Here is a 10,673-nt window from a genome sequence, read left to right as displayed (position 1 = left end):
CAAGCAGCTCACCCAGGATCAGTCCCTGACAAAAGATGTGCTTCTGAAAGGACAGCCGGGTTCTGGCACGCTCTCTGGACAACTGTCATTCTGGCACTCGAGCGTCATCACTTTTTTTCCAGCGAACCTTTGGTTATTTCAAGAAGCTGATATATATCCAGTGCTTCTCCTGGAAGACAATGGGACAATGAGTTCCGTGCATTCTGCAGTACAATTATAGACTGTACAACATACGAATATGAGAGTAACAGTAATTAGTTGCTTTTAGTTCAGAGCATGTAGCACAGAAAGCCCTAAATTTATTCAAACTTCTCGTTTGTATGGTGCTGTGAGTGCAGAAAACAGCCCTGGTAGGAAGCAGCACACGGGCTGTTCTCCCTCAGAGCTGAAGGTCGCTGCCATGCGTAGTGCCAAAGAAGCAGAGAGGTGCCAGCATGCTCTGGAGAGCCAGCAGTAGGGGCTGTGTTACATTTTTGCTGACCCCGATGCACTTATTTAATTTGCTTTGTTCTTGATGAGAACACAAGTACCCTTTTTGCCCACAGAGCCCAGATTCTTTTTTTCTGAAAGCACACTTCACCTGTAGAACTCCTAATAAAGGCTGCTTAAGGCTGAAATGTCTGATGTGGTCAATAACTGACAAAACAACTCCGAGGGCAGGTTCCTCTTATCTGGCAAAACGCTGCTGCATAGTGAGGAGGTGCTATTTAAAGCAGCTCCCAGCCAACAATTAAATGTTTGTTTGCAGCAGTTGGAAGGTTACATCAGGTGCACCTAGGGACACCTGTAAGCCTCGGGGCTGCTGGGGAGGGACACAGCCCTGCCAAGGCTGAAACGTGCAGCATGGGCTGGGCTCTGAACCCAGCTCTGCTGAGCTGAGGGAGAGCGGGGATGGAGAGAAAACACTGAAGGCCAAAAATGTTTGGGCCTGGAGGACAAGACATACACAGCTGTAGAGCTGTCTCATTTCACAGAGGGAACAAGTCAGGCTCGGGCTGTGTTTAAAAGACGAGAGGAAGGCTCATCTGCCTTCTGAGGGGCACAAAGCAAACTTGTGCATGGGCTGACAGAGCCAGGCTCTGTTTTCTTTATCAGAAATAGCTGGAAGCAGCAGCACAAAATGCCCAAGTGCTGAGAAAGGCGAGCAGGGTAGGGAGGGGCTGGCACCAGGGGGTGGAGGCCCTGAGATTGGGCTTCACCTCCAGCAGCAGGGAGGCTCCTGTAGGGCCTCCAGCTTTTATAGGGGATGGCGCTCAGAGAGCTGCCGCTCACCTTGGGGGATGCCGTACTTCTTCTCCATCCCCGTGGGGTTTGATGGTGTCACGCAGTTCATGGTCACCTCCTTCCTTAAGCACTGGTCAACATCCACGGCGCTGAAGAAAGCCACCGACTGCGGCAGGTCCTGGAGGCCCAGCTTGTAGGCAAACATGCACCTGGAAACAGAGGGGAGCAAGTGGGGCCGTGCCACAGCACACACAGCTCTGTCACACCTGGGCTGCAGCAGACAGCATGGCACAGCCCAGCAGGGATGTGACAGGGGTGTCAAACTGTGTCCCCTCATGTCCCAGGCAGCAGAAAATCCCTCGTAGGCAGCACCCCTTGGGGAAAAAAAAGCCAGGGAGGTTGCTTAACGGGGAAGCTCAGTGCCCAGCCCTTTCTGTCACCACGAGCACCGCTTGTTCTCCGCTGGGGAAAGAACTCCGCGGCCTTTTCTCAAAGGCAGGAACCAGCCAGCACTTAAAAGTTGGAGCGAGCCCGCCACCTTCTCTCAGGCGCAGCCAGCTCTCCTTTCCTCTTACTGCACGAGGGGGGCTTTGATCAGCCGCAGGCTGGGCTGGAACAAAGGCAGCCTCACAAAACCCCGCTCAGCCCTCGGCACAGATTGCTTTGCACCCGTGGCAGGCAGCGGCTGGCAGACAAAGTGCTGCGGGAGTGCCGGGGAGCGGGAGGGTCAAGGAGCGCCGGAGGAGCTGTGGGAGGAACGCAGCATTGCTAGGCTCAGCCTCTGAGGAAGAAAAGGCCAAACCCAGCCCATCACTGCTGGCTAATCCTCCCACGCAGAGCAGATGTTGGATTTTCCCAGCAGGAAGCCCTGTGCTCGCAATAGCTGGGATAAAGGCACAAGCATCAGGGCGGCTCCCCCCGCTGCGAGTGCTGCCCGGGTGCAGAAAAGCTGTTTGCTGTATCCTTACCTCAGCCGGGCAGAAAATAGCTCTGCTTTTGGCCAACTCCTCTATAAACCACACGCCATAAAGCACGGGGAAGGGGGCTTCAGAGCTGAGGGGAACCACAACCCCGTGTAATGGGAGGAGACGTGCTCAGGACTGGCCCTAGGAGGTGTCCCAGCCCCATATCTCTCCCCCAGCCCCATATCTCACCGTGTCAGCAGGTTGGTGATCTGCAGGGCCAGGGCGGCCCGGTAGCGGTCCTGCTCCTGGACCAGGTAGCGCACCTCGTCGTGGATGCTGATGCAGAAGCGCCCGCTGATGTCGAACTCCTCGAAGAGCCACTTCATGGAGACCAGCATCAGGTGCAGGTAGTCGACGGCCGAGCTCTGCACCACCCAGTTCACCCTGCTGGTCAGAAACTGGGGGCAGGAAACACAGAAACGCTCTGAGAAACGCCAGGAGAAACACCAGGAGAAATGCTGGGAGAAACATGAGGAGAAATGCCCAGAGAAATGCCCTGAGAAACACCCAGGGCCTGGGCCTGTTCCTCTCAGAGGGGCTGTTGAGGGTTCCTGTGTTTCCCCTGAGAAAAGGGGAGCAGGACCCAACACCTGCGGGTTTCTTCTGCAGCTCTGAGGGGTTTGTAGGGTTTCCTGCCCCTCAGGAGGGCAGAGCTGGGGCCTTACCTCGCCCTTGGCCACGGCGGGCTCCAGCGCCCTGCTGATGTGGCAGCCCAGCACCGGGGTCTGTGGCGAGGAGGACAAGGCGATGCTCTCCAGCTTGTTGAACATTTCAGACTCAGTGCCGCCAGCCCACACCCGGTGGCCCACCACGTCCCACTTCTTCTTGCTTCGGGACCTGTTGGGGCAGAAGGCGGGTCTGAGGGAGCCTCAAACACCCTCTTCTGGTTTGGGGCAGCCCCCACGGCCATCTGCTGCTGCTCACGCACTGGGAGACACTGGGAGCATCCCAGTCCCATGGACAGGGGTGGACCTGAGACAGCTGGGACCACCCGGCCCCTTCGTTGCCCACCACCCACGGCCTTTCCCCGCCTCACTCCCCCATCCCACAAGCACCATTTGGGGTCACAGCATCTCACTTTCTCGCAGCTTCCCTCTGGAGCCGGTGGACATCCCGGGCTGACACCGAGCCATCTTCTGCCCTGTCCACGGCCAGGTCCAGCTCCTTCACCAGCCACTCGCCCTCCTCGCTCAGATGAAACCTGGGCAGCGACAGCCAGCTGGGGGTGACCCACACCCGGGGCAGCACCCACGGGGACACCGTCCCCACGCACCCCACAGCCCTGGGGGGCAGCACCCACCTGCGGATGCCCTTGGTGACGGCGTACATCTGCTGGGCTTTCTCCCGCGCCTGCTCCTGCGTCAGCCGGTGGTTGAACTGCATCAGCAGGCGCTCGGCGAAGGGCTGCCCGGCCCCGTAGATGCGCCCGTAGTTGAAGACCTTGGCGTGCTCCCGGCTGATGCCCACCGTGGCGGCCGTCTTGCTGTGCAGGTCCGTCCCGTTGCTCTTCTTCCCCTGCAGGGTCATCCAGCCGAAGGCCGTGCACCCTGCGGCGAGGAGGGAGGGAGGGAGGAAGGGGTTGAATGCCCAGCGTTTTGGGGTGCCGACACCCGCTGTAGGGCCCTTGCTCACCGTGCATGCCGGCGAAGTGCGCCTCGCCCAGGATGGCCGCTATCCACAGCTCCTGCGAGTCCACGTCCGCGCCCACCAGGGCGTAGCCGGGTGGCACCTGCACCATGGCTTTCAGCTCGCTGCCCACACGGTCGGCCTGCGGGACGTGGTGCCAACCTCAGCACACCCCATACAACGCCCCTTCCTCCTCCTCCTGCATCCCAGCACGACTCCGACCCGCCCCAGCTCCATTTTCCCATACAGAACACACTCGCTGCCCCAAAATGCACGGACACCCCCTCGCCGTGCCCCGAACCCCGTGGGCTCGGCCGTACCCGTGCGTTGCTGGCTGTCAGCCACGTGGGCTCCACGGCCCGCCGGGTGATGGTGCCCGCGGTCACCACCTGCGGCAGGATGGCTCCGTAGTCGTCCTCCTCGTTGTAGTCCGGGTGCCTGGGACAGGGGCAAAGGGTGAGCACCAGCCTGAGGGAGCCCCCCCAGCACCACCCATCCCTCCCCGTACCTGGTGACGGCGCGGGGCAGCTCCCCTTTCTTCAGCCACACCACCATCTGCGAGCTGCGGAGACACGTCAGGGCACAGGGGGTGCTGAGCTGCTCTGAGCACCTGTAGGGACTCCACACACACGCTCTGAGATGTGTGGGATGGTGGCAACGGGGCCGGGGCTGCTCACCTGATCCGCTTGTGAGCGTTCCTCCAGAAGGAGATCATCTTGTTGATCTCCAGAGCCCTCGTCCCGTGGGTGCGCCCCACGGCAGCCCGCAGGGTGCCGTCCTCCATGCGGGGCAGGAAATCCTTGGCAAAGGGGCTCCCGACGTTGTTGGCGTTCCCGTCCTTTAGCAGCACGGATTTCGGGGCTCAGCGTGCCACCGCTTGCTACCAGCACAGCCCCACGTGCCCTCCCACCCCACAGGGCTGGATTAGGGACACCAGAGGAGTAGAGCAGGACATGAGGAGAGGCTGGGCTGTGGGGCAGGGCGATGCAGCCCCACGTAGCAGGGGGTGCTGAGCACCAGGACCCGACTTGCCTTGTGGGGCAGCTTGAAGAACCAGCACCCGGGGACGTCGACGTCGTTGTAGGGCCCATTGCCATGGTGGTACGAGGGCCGGCTGTTGTCCTCCGGCAGCTCGCCCCACTCGCCCCCCTCCTCCTGTGACCAACACCACAAGGTGTGGGGGGCACGGGGCCCTCCTGCCCCACGCGGGCACCCGCTGGGAGCCCCCAGCACGGGGCTAAAGGGGGGAAATCGAGGAAAAGGGGAAGGATGCAAGGTCCCAACCCCGCAGCAAAGCCCGTTTACCTGCACCAAGCTCTGGTCCGCCCTGCCCACGTCCCCCTCCAGCTGGCTCAGCTCCTCCACCTGCGGCACAGAGAGGCCACCCCAAAAAGGATGGGGTCGGGCAGGTTATTAAAGGGTTTTTCTTACTGCTGGTGTTTGCGGGCGCGTTGGAGAAAGCCCAGCCTTGCTACCCACACCAGGAGGCCTCCTCCCTCCCAGCATCACCTTCTGCCACATGCTGCTGCCGTCCATCACCAGCAGCTCGTCCTCCACGCTCTGCTCCTGCGGGGGCTGCTCCTGGCCCTTCTCCAGCCGGTGCTGCCGGCACAGCTCCTCGATGGCCCTGCGCACGCACCCACCCTGAGGAGGTGGCCAGGCACCGCGGCTCAGCCCCCGCAGGGCACCCCCTGCGTCCCCCCTCACCTGTGGGGGCAGACGGGACCCTCCCCGCCCGGGGGGGCCGCGGGCAGGTTGTCCTGCCGCCCCGGCACCAGGTATCCCCAGCCGTGCTTCTCCGAGTAGTGCAGGGGGAAGCCGTCCCAGGCCAGGCGCATCAGTTTTGGGGTCACCCTCATCTGCAGGCTGATCAGGCTGGGCCCCGGCACCCAGCCTTCATCCTCCAGGCGCGGGCACAGCTTGCGGTACCACCTGGGGAGGGGACACGGGGCGTGATGAAGAAGGGGACAGGGAGCAGGGAGCAAGCCCTTGGCACCCCCGCGGTCCCCAACTCACCCCGGGTGGCCGGGGAGGTGCTGCAGCTTCTTGGGCTGCAGCGTCACCGTGTCCTTCAGGCGCTGCAGGAGGGTGCTGCCCTCGGGGGCTGCTCGCAGCTCCTCGTCCTCGCTGGGGGGGCCAGGGTCTGGGGGGGACACGGGGAGCCCTGGGGCTGAGCATCCCTCAAGCCCCAGGTCCCCCTAAACCTCCCCACACTCACCTTCCTGCCAGTCCTGTGCCACTCCTGCCCCGGGGGCTTCGCCTTCCTTCACCTTCTGGTCCTTCTTCTTCCTCGGGGGTTTCTTCTGCTTGAACTCCTGCGTGTCCCACTCCAGGTCCCAGAGCCAGGGGTCCTCCTTGTACCTGCCGGCACGCCGCGGCCGTGCTCCAGCACCCATGGGTGGGGGCGCGGCGCCACCCCCTCCCCTCGGCTGGCCCCGGTACCTGTCCCCGTGCAGCAGCTGGCAGGCGTCGTTGGCCAGGTTCATCAGGGACTTCTTCATCTCCTTCTGCAGCTCCTCGTAGGTGCCCTGGGCGTCGTCCAGGTACCTCTGCCAGTTGCCGTTGACCGGCAGGTAGGACACCCCCATCTCCAGCATCCCTGCGAACGTCACGGGGTGGGGGCACCTGCGGCCCAAGGCAGCCCCGAATTAGGATCCTCCCGGAGGGGAGATGCCCTCCGAGCAGGGGGGCACAGCACCAATGGCTGTTTGCTCCTCCTCACCCCCAGACAGAGCCGAGAGCCTCCTGGAACGGGGCTCAGCACCCTCCCGGCCTCCCCAGGAAGGGATCAGCCACATCCCACCCCCAGCAGGGTCACAGTGTCCCCAGCCTCCCACCGGGCCCCCTCACCTCTCCATGAAGAGCGGCAGCTGCTCCTGGAACACCTCGTGGGTGGCTTGGACATCGCGGGCGCAGTAGGACATCAGGTCCTGGGGGCACGGCATGGCGTCACCGGCAGCAGGAGGCGGCCACAGGAGCACCCAAACCCCTCGCACCGAGACGAGAAGCACCCCGCAGCTCCCCCTGCCCCGTTCCCTGCACCTGGAAGTGATCCCTGATATCGGCCATGGTCCCCTTGACAAACAGCTCCCGCGCCTCCTTCTCCAGCGGCTCCCCGCCCACGTAGAGCGCGTGCACGTCGGCCAGGTTGTTGATGCTGCTGACGTGCACCCAGTCCCACGCCGTGACCTGGCGGGCGCAGGGGACAACCCCGTTATTTTTTTTATTTTATTTTTATTTTAGCCCCTGCCCGCCTGGAACGGGCTGGGAGCGATTCACCCGGCAGAGCCACCCCAAATCCCCGGGCGGCAGCGGCGCAGCCCCGCACTCACCGCCGGCCCCTCGGCTTTGCTGCGGGTCTTCTTGATGTGCTGCCTGACCTGCTGCAGCCCCTTCCTCTTGCCGTGCTTCGCGGCCATCCAGAGGCTGCGCTGGAAGCCCGTCAGCCCCGAGATGGCCATGTGCATGCTCATGGTGTCCAGGAAACGCACCCGGGAGCCCTGCCAGGAGGGAGGAGAGGTGGTGCCGGGCGTGCTGGAGGAGAAACGCGCTGCAAAACTGCTGAGCTGCGAGGCCACGCTCAGGATGCTTGTGCCAGGGCAAAGCTTTGCCTCCCAGCACCCCTCTCCTGAGAGCCCGTGGCCACCTCAGAGCTTGTGGCATCCTCACAGGACGCACGAGCACCTCCCTGTAGAGCCTGCCCACCGCAGCCCATCATGCAGGGGACAAACGCAAGGCATGGGGTGGGTGCTGCCAAACGAGGTGAGCACAACCCACGGGTTCTCATGCCTAACAGCATCACCAAAACCACCCCAAAGCGCTGATGCAAATTATTTGGGAAGCAAACCCCCGGTGCCAGCACGAAGCATCGGCACGGGTCTCACCCGGCCCTCGCTACACACAGCCAGAGCAGCGAAGCGGGCAGGACGAGCCCCTGCAGGACAGGGCACCTGGATGAGGTACTGCTCCTTGATGAAGGCCCGGTCGAAGGCCACGTTGTGCCCCACCACCACGCGCTCCGGCCGCTCCTGCCGCCCGGCACAGCCGGCACCCGCGGCGCTCTCCAGCGGGATGAGATCCGCCAGGCTCAGGCGGCTGGACCAGGAGTAACGCTGCTCCAGCAGCCTCCTGCTGCACCACGAGTACCTGCGGGGCACACGGCCATCCAAAAACACTCAGGGGCTGCGCACCGAGACCCGCGGGACCCCAGAAAACCCCTCCAGCATCTCACCAAGCGTGCGGCGAGACCGCGACCGCCAGCGTGGGGCAGTGCCCGTCGGCCAGGCACACCTCCACGTCCAGCACCACCGCCCGATCCTGGGGAAAGTCGACGGGCTCCGGCCGGCCGTCGGGGCCGTAGCGGGTCCAGCCGAGCTGCCAGGCCCAGCTGGGGGGCGCGGGGGGCAGGCGGCAGCGCAGCAGCTCCTCGGCAGCCTCCAGGTAGGGCAGGCTCTGCTTCTGGGCCAGCAGGCGGAAATGCTCGTCGATGTTGTCCCCGTACATGCGGGGCAGGCGCAGCTCCACGTCGGGCAGGGCCGAGGTCTCCTTGCCCCACAGCTCGTGGCGCTGCAGGTGCTCCACGCTGCGCCGCACCGCCGCCTCCGAGTAGCGCACCCGGGCCCCGCGGAAGATCTGCTCGTGGAGGCCGCGGGACAGCATCTGGATGTTGAGGGGGTTGACGCGGCGCTGCCCCTGCTCCGCGTCCTCGGCCGGGCTCTCCGGCAGCGGGTGGCCGGCGAAGGAGCTGGAGGCGCGGTGCCGGGGGGCGCCGGGGCGCAGCACCGAGCCTCGCCGGAGCGCACGCCGCATGGTGCCTGCCTCTGGGAGCCTGCAGGAGCAGCAGCAGGGGCTGAGTTTTGCACCGCTGCTCCTCAGCCCCTTGCAGAAGACCCCTGACAGCGGCTGCAGCGTGCACGGCCGGGCTGCTCAAGGCAGCATGCAGCCTCCCCTGGGCTGTGCACAGCTCGCTGCAGGTGTGCGCCCTCCCTGCAAGCACCCACACCTCTTGGCATTACTTCGTGCACCGCCCCATGGCAGCACGCAACCCACCTGCGGGTGTGCACAGCCCTAGGAGCATGCATCAATACCCCCTGCAGCTGTGCACCCCCCTGCAGGCGTGCAAACCCCCCTGGCAAGTATGCAAACCCCCCTGTAAGAGTGCAACCCCCACCGGCATGCAAACCCTTTGCACGTGGGCAAAACCCCCGTAAACATGCAACCCCCCCAGCAGGCGTGCAAACTCCTTGCACGCATGCAAGCCCCCCATGGACGTGCAAACCCCTTGCACGCTTGCAACCCCCCCGTGCACGCGTGCAAACCCCTTGCACGCGTGCAACCCTCCCCATAGGCGTGCAACTCCCCCCATGGACGTGCAAACCCCTTGCACGTTCGCAACCCCCCCCTTGCACGCGTGCCCCCCCCCCCCCCCAAGGCACGCGCCCCGTTCCCGCCGCCCCGCCCCGCCCGCGCCCACCTGGGCCCAGCGCGCGCCGCCCGGCCCCGGCCCGCGGGCGGAACCACCCGGGAGGGGCGCGGGGGGGGGCTTCCGGCTGCCGCTGACGTCCCCGCGCCGCCCGGCGAGGCCCGGCCCCCCCCCGCCACCCCCCCGCCTCCGCGCACATGGCCGGGCCCGGCGGTGCTGCAGTCAGGAGGGTGCGCGGGCACGGCCGGGTAGAGGCGGCCGCGTGGCCTAATGGATAAGGCGTCTGACTTCGGATCAGAAGATTGCAGGTTCGAGTCCTGCCGCGGTCGTAGCGGAACCCCTCTGAAAATTCAGGGTGTTTGTTTTTTTATTCTCCCTCTCCCTGCTTTTATATTTCTTTTTTTTTGGGATCTCAAGGAAATCAAACGGCACAGGGGGCACAGGGCGGCCCCCCACGCGTGGCTGTAGGGGGTCCTAAAGCTGCGGTGCCCCGGGGCTGCTGCTGCCGCCTCCCCACCCGCTGTTGCCCCCAGCTCTCCGCGCGTTTTGCTCTTTTATTCAAAATCAGCGTGAAAAGAGGCGGCTGCTGGCTCTGCGGGGGAAACTATGGGGTCACCGGGTCTGTGACAGCAGCAGGGCAGGGGGTGCTGGGGCACCCCATGGGCACAGCTGGCAGGGGGCTCAGCCCCACCCCGGGCACTGCTTTTTCACCATTTCCTCACCATTTTCTCACCATTTTGCTCACGTCCGACACTCACGGGGTGCTCGCAGCCCCCAGAAGCGCTCCACGAGCCACGGGGGGCCCCAAAACCTCCCAGCAGGGCTATGGGGGCGGCTCGGCACGCAGCGGGACACCCCAGGACCCCAGCACCCCACACAGCTTGGGCGAGGGCTGCGGGGCCGCGGGGCTGGGAGCCGGGGTCCCCGGCACCGGGATGGGTGACACCGGAGGGGACGGCTCGGAGAGGGGCAGGGGGCGGCTGAGGGACCCTGGGTGCCAATGGGAGGCAGACGGGGACCCGAGGGGACGGGGGAACGGGGCAGGGGGGAGCCGTGCCGGGCCGGGCCGTGCCGAGCCGAGCCGTGCCGGGCCACCAGGTGTCGCTGCGGTCCCGCTGCTGGGGCCGCTCACACGGGGCAGGGGCCGGGGCCGGGGCCGGAGCCGTCGGGGCGCGGTTCCTCCGCTGTCCGACGGCTCCGCTCCCCCGCAGGACATCGAAGGGAGGCTCCGAGGACCCTGCCCCAGATCCTCGGGTCCCCGCGGAGCGCTCCGGGGGCTGGGGTAGAGCGGGGACAAAGCCCCGGCTCCCAGCACCAGCCCCGACGGCAGCGAGGGGGACGGGACGGGACGGGACGGGACGGGACGGGACGGGGTCACCTCCCCGGCACGGAGCAGTGCGGGGACACGGGGACAGCCCCGGCCCCTGCAGCCCGCT

At 65.0% G+C, this 10,673-nt stretch overlaps 2 protein-coding genes across 2 annotated transcripts in view; both read right to left on the bottom strand.

Annotated features, from left to right (window-relative positions):
- MFGE8 (milk fat globule EGF and factor V/VIII domain containing) overlaps positions 1-10,313 on the bottom strand; it is a 98,668-nt gene extending 88,355 nt beyond the window's left edge. The window contains exon 1 of the mRNA XM_084293708.1: positions 10,305-10,313. The gene's annotated coding sequence lies outside the window, so the exon portion shown is untranslated. The remainder of the gene's footprint in view (positions 1-10,304) is intronic.
- On the bottom strand, positions 41-9,331 carry POLG (DNA polymerase gamma, catalytic subunit). The gene is made up of 23 exons (XM_084293484.1): positions 9,289-9,331; positions 8,047-8,643; positions 7,766-7,961; positions 7,148-7,315; positions 6,858-7,004; positions 6,666-6,745; positions 6,258-6,440; positions 6,034-6,176; positions 5,832-5,958; positions 5,523-5,747; positions 5,325-5,442; positions 5,121-5,180; positions 4,848-4,970; positions 4,493-4,653; positions 4,324-4,377; positions 4,136-4,253; positions 3,822-3,957; positions 3,490-3,736; positions 3,268-3,390; positions 2,855-3,026; positions 2,379-2,587; positions 1,273-1,433; positions 41-169 (listed from the first exon to the last, which is right to left on the bottom strand). The coding sequence occupies exons 2-23, from the start codon at positions 8,622-8,624 to the stop codon at positions 108-110; spliced, it is 3,591 nt and encodes a 1,196-aa protein (XP_084149610.1). The 5' UTR covers positions 8,625-8,643; positions 9,289-9,331; the 3' UTR covers positions 41-107.
- Positions 10,314-10,673: the final 360 nt, after the last annotated feature.

The sequence above is a fragment of the Netta rufina genome (genome assembly GCF_964035555.1).
Source record: "Netta rufina genome assembly, chromosome: 11".
Classification (NCBI taxonomy): Eukaryota; Metazoa; Chordata; class Aves; order Anseriformes; family Anatidae; genus Netta; species Netta rufina.
The sequence above is the reverse complement of the archived record's forward strand: the minus strand, read 5'-3'. Positions and strand labels throughout refer to the sequence as shown.